This window comes from Arabidopsis lyrata (assembly GCF_000004255.2).
Source record: "Arabidopsis lyrata subsp. lyrata unplaced genomic scaffold ARALYscaffold_5, whole genome shotgun sequence".
Lineage (NCBI taxonomy): Eukaryota > Viridiplantae > Streptophyta > Magnoliopsida > Brassicales > Brassicaceae > Arabidopsis > Arabidopsis lyrata.
Genome location: NW_003302551.1, coordinates 12,802,794 through 12,817,672, shown reverse-complemented (window position 1 = coordinate 12,817,672; position 14,879 = coordinate 12,802,794). Strand labels below are relative to the sequence as shown.

The 14,879-nt window shown below is 36.0% G+C and overlaps 4 protein-coding genes across 4 annotated transcripts; all 4 read right to left on the bottom strand.

Annotated features, from left to right (window-relative positions):
- Nucleotides 1-3,838: 3,838 nt before the first annotated feature.
- LOC9311870 (putative L-type lectin-domain containing receptor kinase II.2) lies at nt 3,839-4,801 on the bottom strand. Its single transcript, XM_021026186.1, has one exon. The coding sequence runs from the start codon at nt 4,799-4,801 to the stop codon at nt 3,839-3,841; it is 963 nt and encodes a 320-aa protein (XP_020881845.1).
- A 2,477-nt stretch (nt 4,802-7,278) lies between these two features.
- LOC9311869 (B3 domain-containing protein REM22) lies at nt 7,279-10,387 on the bottom strand. Its single transcript, XM_002875755.2, has 4 exons — nt 8,721-10,387; nt 8,145-8,517; nt 7,946-8,058; nt 7,279-7,854 (listed from the first exon to the last, which is right to left on the bottom strand). Exons 1-4 carry the CDS (start codon nt 8,808-8,810, stop codon nt 7,603-7,605), a joined length of 828 nt encoding a protein of 275 aa, XP_002875801.1. The 5' UTR covers nt 8,811-10,387; the 3' UTR covers nt 7,279-7,602.
- A 423-nt stretch (nt 10,388-10,810) lies between these two features.
- LOC9311868 (receptor like protein kinase S.3) lies at nt 10,811-12,382 on the bottom strand. Its single transcript, XM_002875754.2, has one exon. It carries the CDS (start codon nt 12,175-12,177, stop codon nt 11,164-11,166), a length of 1,014 nt encoding a protein of 337 aa, XP_002875800.2. The 5' UTR covers nt 12,178-12,382; the 3' UTR covers nt 10,811-11,163.
- Nucleotides 12,383-12,547: 165 nt separating this feature from the next.
- Nucleotides 12,548-14,689, bottom strand: LOC9313580. The gene is made up of 5 exons (XM_021024239.1): nt 14,150-14,689; nt 13,734-14,045; nt 13,156-13,643; nt 12,863-13,073; nt 12,548-12,783 (listed from the first exon to the last, which is right to left on the bottom strand). The coding sequence occupies exons 1-5, from the start codon at nt 14,322-14,324 to the stop codon at nt 12,740-12,742; spliced, it is 1,230 nt and encodes a 409-aa protein (XP_020879898.1). The 5' UTR covers nt 14,325-14,689; the 3' UTR covers nt 12,548-12,739.
- Nucleotides 14,690-14,879: the final 190 nt, after the last annotated feature.

Genomic DNA, 14,879 nt, shown 5'->3' with positions numbered 1-14,879 from the left:
ACAAAGTGAACCTGGAAGTGGAAGAAACGGATTGTTTGCAGCTTGTGGAGTCTAGCGATTCAACACTATGGCATGCTAGACTTGGACACATCAATCTTGAAACTATAAAGTCGATGGTTGCAAAAGAATTAGTCACAGGAATTCACAGTGTACCAAAAGAAAAAGAAGCGTGTGCATCTTGTTTACTAGGAAAACAAACAAGGCAAACATTTCCAAGTTCAACCTCTTATCGAGCATCACAAGTATTAGAACTCATCCATGGTGATCTCTGCGGACCGATATCACCTTCTACAGCTGCCAAGAAGAGATATGTATTCGTTCTAATAGATGATCACTCTCGTTACATGTGGTCAATATTGCTAAAGGAGAAAAGTGAGGCATTTGACAAATTCAAAGGATTCAAGAAGCTGGTTGAACAAGAGAGTGGAGCTAAAATCAAGACACTTAGAACCGACAGAGGAGGAGAGTTCATGTCTCGTGAGTTTCAAGAGTTTTGTGTGAGAGAAGGCATCAATAGGCATCTAACGGCTCCATACACTCCGCAGCAAAACGGAGTAGTTGAGAGAAGAAATAGGACTCTCATGGAAATGACTAGAAGTTTACTTAAACACATGAACATGCCTAATTATCTTTGGGGAGAAGCTGTGAGACATTCAACTTATATCATAAACAGAGTAGGGACAAGAGCCTTGACAAATCAAACACCGTATGAATTGTTTAAAAACAAGAAGCCGAATGTAGAACACATGAGAGTTTTCGGATGTATGAGCTATGCTAAGATAGATGGACCACATCTGAAAAAACTTGATGACAGGTCAAAAGCTCTTATATATCTTGGGACTGAACCCGGTTCAAAGGCATATCGCCTCTTGGATCCGACAACTCGAAAAATCACAGTGAGCAGGGACGTCGTTTTTAACGAAAACAGAGGCTGGAAGTGGAGTAATACAGAAGAATCTAGCCAAGAATCAGGAACTTTCACTCTCAATTTAGGAGACTTTGGAAATCACGGGATTAGTGATGAGAGCATTCAAGAAACAGAGGAAAACAGAGTGAACAGAGACGATGACAATGGTTATGACGAAGAAGGTGAAGATGCAGCAGATAAGGAGTCTGAAAGTGTTGAAACAGAGCAGACCCCGACAGTGCAAACCTCGATGGTACCTTTATTGAGAAAATCAGGAAGACAAGTCACAAAGCCGAGTTATCTTAGTGACTATGTGTTAATGGCAGAAATCGAAGGAGAACATCTTTTGCTTATGACCAACGAGGAACCAAGTGACTTCACAGAAGCAAATAAGTTACAAGAGTGGAGGAATGCGTGTGAAGAAGAGATCATGTCAATAGAAAAAAACAAAACATGGAGTCTTGTTGATCTTCCCATTGGTTGTAAACCAATTGGCTTGAAGTGGGTTTTTAAACTAAAACGTAACTCCGACGGAAGCATAAACAAACATAAGGCAAGACTTGTGGCAAACGGGTATGTGCAAAGGCATGGGATTGATTTCGAAGAAGTATTTGCTCCGGTAGCAAGAATTGAGACAATACGTTTCATCATAGCGTTAGCAGCTTCAAACGGATGGGAAGTGCACCATTTAGATGTTAAAACTGCATTCCTCCATGGAGAATTGAAAGAAGATGTGTATGTAAGTCAACCTGAAGGTTTTGTGACTAAAGGAAGTGAAAGAAAAGTTTACAAGCTACATAAGGCTCTCTATGGACTAAGACAAGCTCCTCGGGCATGGAACACTAAGCTAAACAAAATTCTCAGAGAATTAAGCTTTGAAAAATGTTCTAAAGAGCCTTCGCTTTACAGAAAGAAAGAAAAGGAGAACCTTCTCATAGTAGCTGTCTATGTTGACGACTTACTAGTCACGGGATCAAGCTTGGATGTGATACTTGATTTCAAGAAAGGAATGGCGGGAAAGTTTGAGATGAGCGACTTGGGAAAACTCACCTACTATCTCGGAATTGAAGTGTTTCAAGGAGATGATGGGATTGTGTTAAGGCAAGAAAGATATGCAAAGAAGATACTTGAAGAAGCTGGGATGAGTGAGTGTAACGCGGTTCATACACCAATGACTTCAGGTCTTGAACTTTCTAAGGCACTAGAAGAGAAGCGAGTCAATGAGAAAGATTATAGGAGGAACATCGGATGTCTTAGGTACCTACTTCATACACGACCTGATCTTTCTTTCTGCGTTGGGATCTTGAGTAGGTACTTACAGGAACCAAGAGAATCACATGGAACGGCATTGAGACAGATTTTAAAATACATTCGGGGAACCTTAACTCATGGTCTACATTTTAAGCAAGGAATCGAGTCAGGTTTAGTGGGCTATAGTGATAGCAGTCACAATGTAGATCTTGATGATGGAAGGAGCACCGCTGGTCACGTCTTTTATCTCAATGAATGTCCTATTACATGGTGTTCTCAGAAGCAACAAGTGGTAGCTCTCTCTTCTTGCGAAGCCGAGTTCATGGCAGCTACGGAGGCAGCCAAGCAAGCTATATGGTTACAAGAACTGTTTGCGGAAGTCATTGGAGTAGAGTGTGACAAAGTAACTATAAGGGTTGATAACAAGTCAGCTATTGCACTTACGAAGAACCCGGTATTTCATGGAAGAAGCAAGCATATTCATCGAAAGTATCATTTTATACGTGAATGCGTAGAGAATGGTCAGATTGAGGTGGATCATGTTCCTGGTGAAGAACAAAGAGCAGATATTTTAACCAAGGCACTTGGAAGAACTAAGCATAAAGAGATGAGAGATCTCATTGGAGTTCATGATGTGTCAATAGAAGACTTCAAGCTTAAAGGGGAGAATGTTGGTGTAAGCTTGAAGAAGAAGTAACTTGGGCGATAAGTTAGTTGTTTTAATTAAGAGATAATGTCATATCTTTGGGAGTTATCCATAGATATTAGTTTTAGGAGTTATCTAAAACAAGTCATAGTTTGTTTAGGATTAGGTCTTGTGATTTTCTATATAAGAGTTGCCAAAGCTTGTGGTAAACCTTAAGAGATTCGAGAGAGAGATTAAGGAGAGCTTTAGTTTGAGTTAGTTCTAAAGTTAATAAAAGAAGTGCTTTTATAATCCTTGATCTTAATTTTCGATTCTAGATTTCTTCACTGCAACTTGAGTACCATCAGATAAATCTCCTTTATAAACCTTGCCAAATCCTCCTGCTCCAATAACCCGATCCCCCTTGAAACCATTGGTCGCTTTGTAAAGGGTCCTAAACGAGAATCTTTGGGGGCTATATTGTTGTTGTTGAGATTGAGTTCTTGATTAAATCTGCAACAAAGGAGAAAGCTTTAGTGAGAAGAAGAAGAAGAACAGAGCAAAGAGAAGAAGCTAGCGAAGAAGAGAAGTTGTCGTGAAAGAGGTCAACGACAACAAGAGAACAAGTCAACAAGGTAGAAGAAGTTGGACTTGTTGTTTTGTAATAATAAAAGGGATTGGGCTAATTGTTTAGTTAGGCCCAAACATGTGTTAGTGTTGTTGTTAGCTTGTCCAACTAATAGTTGTTGGAGTTTGCTTATGATTTTAGCTAGAGTAGAGTGGAGTTGTTGTTGTGTAAGGTTTAGTAGTTCTTTGCTTGTAAGCTTGGTTCTAGTCTTAGGGTAATGATGACTAGAAGTATGGTCTCGAGTCTAAGTGAGTGTAGTGTAGCAAGTGGAGAAAAAACCACTATATGTATGTGTGTGTGTCTTGTAAGAAAAGTATCCAAGCAATTATCAATGTAGAAGATTAAAGTAAATGTGTTCTTGTTTTTTCTCTAGAACAAGTGAACACAAATGAGAAAGAAAGAGTAAAATATAGAGAGATCGTGAGAATTACAACAGTTGTTCCCACTGCTCAAAAACCTCTGCGTACTTCTTTCTAAAGTAGTGATACAGGATCCCACTTGGTAGCATAAGAAATACTAAAACAGAGATGATAGAGATTGTAATCACTTGAGCTTTGGTGAGTGCAGGTGAAGAGGGTGCTGGTTGAGGGAGATCCAAAATTTTAGAAATGTCAAGGCTTTGTGCTTTTTCGCCTATTGCCAACGCCCATCCTAGGATATACTGATGACTTCTGATAACACCAGTGGAACCGGAGAACCCGAAATACATCTGCTCCTTGAAGATTTTAGAAAGGTCTATGGGTAATGACAAGAGAGGGGAGCTGGGTTTAGCCGTGTTTAGTGGAGCGATAGTTACAACTAGCAATCTCTTCTCAGCATCATAGTCTATCCAGACATGAATTCTTTGTTTGCTAGCGAGTAACAGAGTTATATTCCTCCTTGTTGTATCATCATAGTAACTGGCGTTTTCAGATTTTACGGATACTATACTATTGATATTTATAGCTTCAGAGCTTGGATTAGTATCAAACTCGACAGCAAGAATATGGTTTTTGGTTTGATTATCACTCGTCTTATTGAATATCCCTAGATATGATCCTGAAGCGCCATACCTTAGATCAATGGTTGGAGAAACAACAAAAGCCATTCCTTGGCCGTTGCTATCTCTTTGTTTTGGAATGATCGCAAAAACAAACTCTGTAGAAAAAGATGAGGAAATGTTTCTGAAATGTATGGGTTTTTGGTGGAAAGCATGCCCTGTAGATCTTTTTGAACTATCTGTGAGTCTCAGTCGACCATCTTCGGTACTTGCCGTTCCATCTATGTATAGATCAGCGTTCCTGAAGTCGTAGTGCACAAATCTATGACCATTTTGAGCTAGCACCAAAGAGACCACAAGTACTGAAAGCATCGTCATCCAAAAACAGAGTGATTCTGTAACTCTAGCCATTTGGAAAAACTCTGCAAATTTTTCTTTCTCTTTCTTTCTGTAGTGTGTACTTTACATCATTACCTTTTATCCTATGAGCTTTGTTAGGCGATGATTAGTTGGCTTTAGTCTCTAGGCGCCACTCACTCTGTCGTCCTATTAATGACTCAAAGACTTTGAGCATCTTGGTTTCAAATTTCTCTCCCTAAAGTGTGATCTGTTTTTGAATTTTTTATTTTGGGCTTGCATTTGTTGTTATCTAACTTCTGTTGAACATGGTTGCTCTTCCTCACTTCCTCGGATGTAGCAGCCTCTCATTCCTTACACTAGAGAACAATCAAATGTGTGATCAACATTTGATACAAACACTTGAACACAAGCAAAAACATATACCAATCGCTCTTTCTTTCTTGCAGCAGCCTTCTTCTTGGGACCAATATCAACTCCATCTTGGGACTAATCCCTCATTCATGTACAAGAGAAAAAAGAAAAGAAATATGTACATTATTAGAGGCTCTTACTGCTTTCCAATCAATGTTTGACGGGTTATTTTTCAAGTAACGCTATTAATTAAATGTTTTTCCGATAGTAACGTTATACATTTTTCTTAAATAAAACTTTGTTTCCCTCAATTTTCTAGTAAAATTATTTAAGGATTTTTTCTTGAAACTAGTTGATTTCTTTTTTTATCACATTTGGAATTGGGTGTTACTAATTTCTCTTTTGTTCTTTTGCAAACTAATTTTCACCTACAAAATATATTACTTTCTAAACAGAGCCTTGGACTTTTTCTTTTATCTCTTTTCAACATACATTTGCGATATTGATGTTATTTTCCTATATACTCCCTCTGTTTCACAAAGAGTGTCATTTTAGAGTTTTGCACACAGATTAAGAAAACATTAAATTTTTTGTTTTTTCAAAACAAAAACATCATTAACTATATACCTAAACATAATCTGCCCAATAGTAAAACAATCTGCAGAATACTAATAGTCATAAAACATAAAAAATCATTAAATTTTGCATTGAAAACCTAAAACGACACTCTTTATGAAACAAAAATAAAACCTTAAAACGACACTCTTTATGAAACGGAGGGAGTATATCTTTAACATGCATCAAGAAGCTGAAGATAGAAAATAAAAGTTTTGGTTTTTTATTCTTTCTTGAAGTAAAAGTCTCCATTATGAGGCTTTAATTTTTGTTTGGAAATTGGAAAAGAAGAAAGAGTTAATGTAGGATAGAGACTTTAAAGATTTTTAAAACTTAAAAATTTATAAAGTCTTAAAAGCTTGATTGCAAAAAAAAAAACAACTTTAAAAGCAGTTAAAGTCTTGAAAGTCCATTGCCAATCACCCCTATATGTTTTTAACATTTGGGTTCAGGCGTATCAGGACATTGATCAAGAATCATAGTAGCATATCCAGATATCACCGGGTCTTTACGAGCCATACAATAACATGGTTTCTCGAGCAACTTCGGAATATGACAACATTTTTTAAACTGGTTCCATTGTCTAGTATCAACTATCAAATAACCTATAACATATTCGAACTTCGAAGGTCTCTTTCACAACTACCGTCTACCGACACCAGAAACTTTGACTGGAACTAGAAATGATGTCAAGAGAAAACGATGGACAACAATGTAATGATTTTCATCTCTGATTAAATAGTAGATGGTGAAAAATCCTTATCAGAAGAAGATAAATTGATTTAAACAATTTGTTTTGCATAAATGTTCTATGTCTTAGGCCTTTAAATAGAAAAATGGAGTCAGTTATTCATTGGAATTGTGAAAGGTGGAAATCGATTCCTTTACACAAGGGAGGACCGCTAATTCTATTTTAAAACAATGGATTTGTTGAAAAGACCAATTCAATAGTCCTTGATTTGCTAAGTTATTGACAATAATGCAAAATACATGCGTCTCGTTAAGCAATTTGAATGTGATTGACCGTCTTGCAAAAAAGAAAGAACACTTAAAATTAAAAGTTGACACTTATAATCATACATGTATTTTAATTTACATAGAAATATATATATATATATATATATATATATATATATATATAAATTATATGTTTTGGATCATTAATTTTAATATATTTTTTGAAATCACGTGTTATTCATTCAATGATTTATTCGTGGATTTTAATGGATTTGGAAGTAAAAAGTATAAAAGATTTTTAATTTTAAAATACTTTACAATTTAAAGTTGTAATTTAACTTTGAAAATAATTAATTTGAAATTATATAACTTAAATTCATACTTAACGCAAAATTAATAATAAAAAACTCATAAAATGTTTAAATCCATATTAATTTAAGGGCATTATCGATTTATTTTATTTTTTTGTAGACTTATATCATTTTATATTGACTTATTTAAACATCGAAACTCGTAGACAATGCAAACTGAAATGGTTTATAGGCTGTTCACTTAGATGTTGCCTTTAGACTATGCGGAAAAGTTAAACTAGCAAATGGATTTGATTCTTGAAATCTTTCCACAGAGACTACAGAAATCAGAAATCTTCTACGTACACTTGAATCTTTACTTAAGTCTTGTTGTATCTGCATCATTCTTGTAGTTACATTCTCTTGTTTGTATCTGCAGATTCCCTGAAGCTATACCGACCATGAAGCCAATGATGACTTCTCTTCCAAATGCATTTATGTGGCCAGAGGTTTTACAACAAAAGAGAAGGCATACAAAACAGATACAAAACTAACATGATCAACACAACAACATAAACAACCTTAACCTTTCAATCAACATTCTCTAAGATAGAAGTAGAACAACATGTAAAACTATGATCAGGCTTTGATAATGTGGACCTTGATTTCGTGAACCAAACCGTGATAACCATTGACCATCTTTAGTTCGAATACCATTTCATCACCTGGCTTCACATGATTCCTTCGGATGATACTACTGATTCCATTTAGATACACGGATTTGTTCTTCCAAACCGCGATTCTCCTCTTCAATATGCCAATCTTGTCACGCACGATAACCATGTTTGGAAATGTCAAGTTGTAGTCCTTTATAAGTAAAGACGGTATGCGCTGCAAAATCAAAACCAATTGATGGACTAATCATAATGAATGACAAAACCATTTTGAATTTATTTTTTTTGTCACATTTCGTTTTCTTTACCGTTCTACTCTGAGTCATATCAACCGGAAACGACGGATTTAGTTTGTTGCCTAGATGTTCGTAAAACTTATGACTGTCAGTCTTCAAATTCTCACGTCTTCTACTTGTACCACCTATCCAATGATTAGGAAACAGAACACTTACAAAAACATTAGTTGAGTCTCTTATAAACATCGAAAATGTAAAGTGTTTTTGATACCTCTTCTTGGCGACTCCTCAAGCCCTTTTGTGCTCTCTTCATCATCCACAAGCACATCTTCTTCAATTTCTTCTTCAGTACTGTCCACTTTTATCACTTCTTTTTCCATTGGAGATCTCATCCTTTTACACATTGAACCATACTCATACACACAAAAGTGGAATACACCAGAACCATCGAACTCAAGCTCCAAGAAAATTGTCTCTGTCACATTCTCGTCCTTGACGATTCTCTTCCACCCGTCTCGGAGAAACACGGTGTCACCGTTTGCTTTCATTTCCATCCTCCAAATGTTCCCGGAAGACACGCTTTTAACAGTCACCTTCCGAGGAAGAGGCTTCCCTGAGATCTTGTCCAAAACCAAAGGTAGATTCTGTACAAAACAATAGAGAAACACATCATATTACCGGCGGATTTGCCACATAAAACAACAACCTAAAACCTAAAAAAATGTCTACTAAAGCTAAAATTTTCAAGATTCTTCTAAGATATCATCCAAAACTAGGAAAAAAAAGGACAAGATCTTGCAAAAACAGAACGAAAATGCTCTGTTCTAAGAGATCTTAAGCAACGTACCATGTCATCTGCGGTTTGATTTGGTATGTAAACTCTGAAAAACTTCTGAACTGTATCCAATAGCTCGTTTTGACTTGAGTTCTCTTCCATGGCCGTGAGAAGATTAAGTGTAAGAGAGATATAAAACAGATGAGAAAAAGAGAGAGAAGAAGAAGAAGAAATGGAGATTCAAGATTAGATGATGAGAGAGGGAGAGAGAAACATTCAATACAACACAACACACAAAGTCATGAAAATAGAAACAAAACAGAGCTCTGGTCACTTAGCGTTTCAGGTGGTTCAAACGGGAAACAATGTTGGACGTAAATAGTAATCCCTCATCAATTATCGATGTTACGTGTTGACAATAATAGAAAAAGTAAATAGACTAGGCCCATAATTATTTGGCCTAATTAAAAAAAGAGATAATTAGCTTAGAAGTAGAGATCTGGGATGAAATTAGTTTTTGATAAAATCTTGTCGGGGTCTAAAACAATTCTAACATTAGCCCATCCTCTTTCCATATTTAGCCTCACGCGCTCAGTAAACCGACGAAGTTTTTTTTTTGTTTCTTCCTAGACGAATATAGGTGGCTTTGTAGCGTGCATGCATGTACACAAATGTTAACAACGTTCTATCTACGTGTTTATATGTATACAAATGTTAATAACGTTCTATATACGTGCTTACATGTATTTTAATGTTAATAACGCTCTATGTACGTATTTACTTGTATATAAATGTATTTTACTTGTTAATAACGTTCTATATACGTGCTTACATTAATGTTAACAACGTTCTATATACGTGTTTACTTGTATATAAATGTTAATAACTATCTATTATATATATGTGTATATATGTATATATTTACATGTATACATAGATCTAATAGCTTAACACTATAATAACTTTTAACGCTCTATGTATGTGTTTACATGTGTATAAGTATTAAAATCGTGTAATATATGTTTGTAGCGTGTTAAAATTGCTCTAAATCGAGAAACAAACAATTATTGTTAGTTTGGTAAGAGTCACTTCACATGTTGAGCATTTAATGTCTGTCAGTTCGTTTTTATTCTCTCTCAAAAGTCAAAGCGTCTGTCACGCGCATATCAAAAAATCAACATGGTTTTTTCGTTATTATTGGAAAATTGAGGGCCATTAGTTACGTGTTTTTTCTATTGTTTGAGACAAAAAAAAGACATTTACTGATTCGCAAATTACTTGCTCTGTTTTTACCTCTGCGTAAAGTCTCCCTAAAAAAAGTCATAATAACGTTTCATCATCGCATCATTTCCAGTACTGAATAATTTCGTCATTTTTTCTTTTATTTTGTAACGCGAATCAATTATTTTCTGACACAATTTTCCTATGAAAAAAATACATTGAATTCAGAAGAACCCTAGATTAATTAAGAGATCTGCTGTGAGATTCTTGACATATTTTGTTGTTTTTGTTGTTGTTGATTCAGTGCCGGTCCGACATCTGCGAGTGCCCTACGCAAAACTTCAAAAAGTATGCCTTTTTCATATACTACAAAAACTATTAACGAATCATTATCAGCTTTCTTTTTTAAAATAAATTTGCAAGGAAAAAACAATATATTCAAAAGCAAAACTAACAATTAACCTAAAAAACTAGGATTTTTCACTTGTAAAATAAGCAAATTGACTCACATACACGCATAAGAGGTATCATGTAGCGTTAGTTTTTTTTATTAATATTCAATCAGCATTTTAGAGTTGTTTTTACTAAATCAAAAATTTAGTGTTGAAGATAATTAGTTTGTTTTTAAAAGCCCATATCATTTTTTAAAAAAGGTCATACAGAATAATTTATACCTTTTGCAGCATATCCAAAACTTAACAAATTTTTAGTTTAAAAGATCCTAAAATTTTGAGGCCCCAATCGCTGGGTTCAGTTGCTTGGCCTCTGCGCTGGGCCTGTGTTGATTAATTAAGAGATCTTATGTTTGCCTGTGGTAATAGTGAAAGATCAAAAAGAGCCACACCAATCTCTAGAAGATAATGGAAACAATCAAGATTAACAGGTATTTCATTAGGTTATGTTCATAAGGATTAGTGACAACAAGCTAGATATTGTTGTACCACGATTCAAGATTCGTACTAGAAATCAAAAGCTGCTAATAAGAATTATATAAAAATTTATTTATATCTTAAAACAAAATATGACAAAACTGCTAACTAGAAATTATAGGAAAACTCTACTTGTGAACATGATTGTAACACTTTTGTTGAATATTTTCATGCCATTATAAATTTATAACATTACAAGCGTTTCCTGACCATAGTGTTTTGTATTTGATCTTTCATTGTATACATAGTGACATAAAGAATGTGGACAAACTGTAAAGAAATGTTTCCAAGATTATACCGTATTTTTGTAGGTTCTTGAGAGAAGTGGACTGTTCTGTTCTTTCCGGGGACTAGACGAAGTGCTGCTACGCAAGAACTTCGTTGTACGGTGTTGGAATACTGATCCCAGGAGTGTCTGGAGGCATCTCAGGCAAAACATCATTTCCTTCAAGATAGTTTACCACTTGGGACATACTAGGCCTGTCCTCTGGATTGTACTGTGCACATAGTAGTCCAAGCTTTAGTACCATCTCTATCTCCTTGCAGACGTAGTCTCCTTCCAATCTAGCGTCTCGGGCGCCAACTAAGTTCCCTCTTTTCCAGCATTGACACACCCAGCTGATCAGGTTAAACTCTTCAGGCTTCCCGGGATACTCAATGAACATTCTTCCACAAGCAAACTCAAGTAGTAATGCCCCGAATGAATAAACATCGGCTTTGGTTGTCGGCATTCCTGTTATTATAAGCTCTGGAGCCACATACCCTACGCTTCCAAGCATTGGATTCCTGTTTGTACCAAATCTAGCTAGACCGAAATCTAGCCGCCCGTTTAAATCCTCATCCAAGAGTACATTTGCGGCTTTTACATCTCGGTGGAGAACGATCTGTTCGTGCAAATATAGAAGAGCTGAAGCCACTCCTTTGATAATGTGAAACCTTTGAGACCAACTAAGGTTAGGCCTTTCTTCATTAAACAAGAAATCGTCAAGATTTCCATAAGGCATATAATCATAGACCAAGAGTAATTCACCTTTTCTTCTGCAGTATCCTAAAAGCTGCACAAGATTCTTGTGCCTTAACTTCCCAATACCAACAATCTGAGAAACAAGGTGTTTGGTATCTTGTTCTGCATCTAAAGAAACTCTCTTTACAGCAATCTGTGCATTAGAAGAGAGCTTTCCTTTGTAAACTGTCCCATTAGCCTCTGTACCGAATAACTCGCTCTCTTTGAACCCTTTGGTGGCTTTGTAAAGAGCTTTGTAAGAAAACCTCTGAGGACTGTAATCTTCCTCCCATTCTTCTCGGACTTCTTCATACTTGCTGTTCACATACATTGATCTTAAAGCTGCCCCCATTCTCAGAAATATACCTGCAAACATGTCAGATTTTTGCAGATTTTCAAGGCAGCTTTTAGTACTCTGTTTCCATTGTTGTGTCTGTTGCAACTTTGTCAAGCCGTTTTTGTTGTGGCCAATTGGTTGCAGACCACTTTCTTTTCAGGAGAAGGTCAACTGTTGTACCAGGACCGTCCATTTCTTGTTCTTTAATGGTACTTAATCTCTTAAAATGGTATTTAATTATACTAGTGGCATTTAAAATCTCCAATGAAGATTTTCATTATCAATTATTTGCAATTTATATTGCAACATTGAACAGGTTCATCATTTTGATCACCTGGATGAATTAAATATTCAAATTTTTATGAAGATGCAATATTTTCTTCTTATTACAGAAGTCAACTACAAGAAGGAAAGAACAAAAAAAAGATGTATTAGAATCTCTTATGTATACAACAGACTTCAGAGTTCAGAAAAAATGTATCTAGGTTTTGGTATGATAACATAACTAATAGGGGAAAAAAGTGAATTGGAATAGAAAGCCTCTTTCTTACATAGAGGCTTTTATAAACAATACACATATTAAAGAAACACTCTCTGTTCTTTAGTTTGGTTGTAGTATCTTGCCATGATTTTCTTCTTCAACAACTGCAGCAGAATAAATGCATCAGACTTCAAATGCAGGTTTGTCAAATTTTTATAGTTGAGGAATAAAAGAGGAACTCACTTTCATTTGTGTTGGCTAAAAGGGGAGCTTTGTTGTCTGCTGAATTTGGAGCAGGTACAATGGTTGTGGCTGCACCAAAACTAGAAGTCTGAGAAGAACCTTTACGAGGACTGATAGCTTTAGATATCACTCGAGATAGTTCTCTATCGTCTTCGCTAGGTTCAAACTTCTGGGATATGTATTCCTTCATTGATACCCCTTTGTCCCACACCTGATTCCACATTGTTACAACCAAAAGATGATTGATTGATGCATTTACCTAAAATGCAAAAACACATGAAAATTTATAGTACCTTAGTATTGAAGCCAGTGGGCTGGTTAGTTCCGGCAGTGTTGATTTCCGCAACATCATTTACTTCTTCTTCTGGCTCTGTTGGTTCTGGGAAAGCCATATCTTGAATCTTCTTAGTTATAGCTTGAGTTGCGTCAGAGACTTTAGCATAAGCAGGTGCTAGCTTCTCTGTTACAGTTTCTGTTACCGTTTTGCTTGGACTAATAGGTTCCTGCTGGCTTGTGCACTCTTTCCTTGTCTTCTCAGTTACTATTGTTGTTGTGTCAGAATCAGCAGGCTTCTCTTGCTTGACATCAGATAAAACATTCTTCTCAGAGATTACAGGATGATGTTCTGTGTTGGAACCAGTACAATCTTTTTGTTCTTGTTCAGCGTCCTGTTTGGCTGGGAGTACAGACAAGACATTTGTCTCAGTGATCACAGGATTTTCCCGGGGATGCTGCCTCGCGGTCTCCTTTAACTCTTCAGGTGCCTTCTTTGATTCATACACTGGAAATATAACACAAGAAGATTGATCAGTCTTAATCAATTCCAAAGAAGATGGTTGTTACTTATGCAGCTTTGCTTAATTTGATTTACTTGGGGCTCCAAGATATTCAGGATCTTCTTCTTCTTCTCCTCCTTCTTCTCTGATTTTACGGTCTTTCGACTTGTCACGTGGTGAAAATGACGCATAACCACCTTCTCTAACTTCATGGTCTTCGGATCTGCTAAACGGTGACATGGTTGCATCACCTTCTTCATCATGTCTCTTCTTGGTGCTGACACTGTGCTGCAGTTTTTTCGCCTTATCCTTCATTTTGGAAAACAAAGATTTCTTATGGTGCGAATGTTCTCCATCATTTTCTTTTCTTGGTGAACCAGAAGGTGACCTTTTTGAAGCTTCACCAGCTGAAAAAAGTATGAAAGATAACACCCAAGAACATCAAATCAAATCACTGAGAAGCAAACAAAATGGATATTGCGAAAACCGAACATTTCTTGGAGAGACTTACATTGGTGACGCTGGCTAAGTGTTGAGAAGCAAGGATTTCCAGAATGATCAACATGTGTTTTTAAGCTTTCGAGCTCAGCGACGGGGTCAAGTTGACGCGACATTTGAGAAACACAAAATTCTTGTTGATCTTCCGTTTGGGAACTCTGTTCCTCAGAGAACAACATAAGATACATATAATACAAGAAAAGGTATGCATGTCCACGAATCTTGTTTCTCCGAGGTTCTTGGACAAACCATAAAAAAAAAAAATGCTTAAAATAGTCATGGTCACTTATTGGAGAAGCATAAAGAGAAGACAATTTCTTTGCCTGAGAAAATGACGTTTTGAGCTGAATAATAGGACTCACATTTATAGAGTTTTCTAGAGAAACATGGAACCATAAATAACAAAGACACTCTTTAAAAAACTTAAGCAAGACTTGTCTCTGAACTTTAATGACCAAACATATTACGACTATGTGAGAAAACGAAAGAACACATCTGAAACTTAGTTGAAATCCATAGCCAAACCTGCATTGTTGAAAGTAAAAAACCTCTGGACACAATACATAAGTTGCAGAATCATCACAGACTATACATTTCAGAAACCTATTACTTATTGAGATATTTGGGAATATAGTACGTTTCTGAAAAATAATAGGAAATATAGTACGGATACTTATTGAGATATTTACTTATTTGTCTCACTGGCACTGCATGCCGTTTAAAACTAAATAAAACGTCATGTA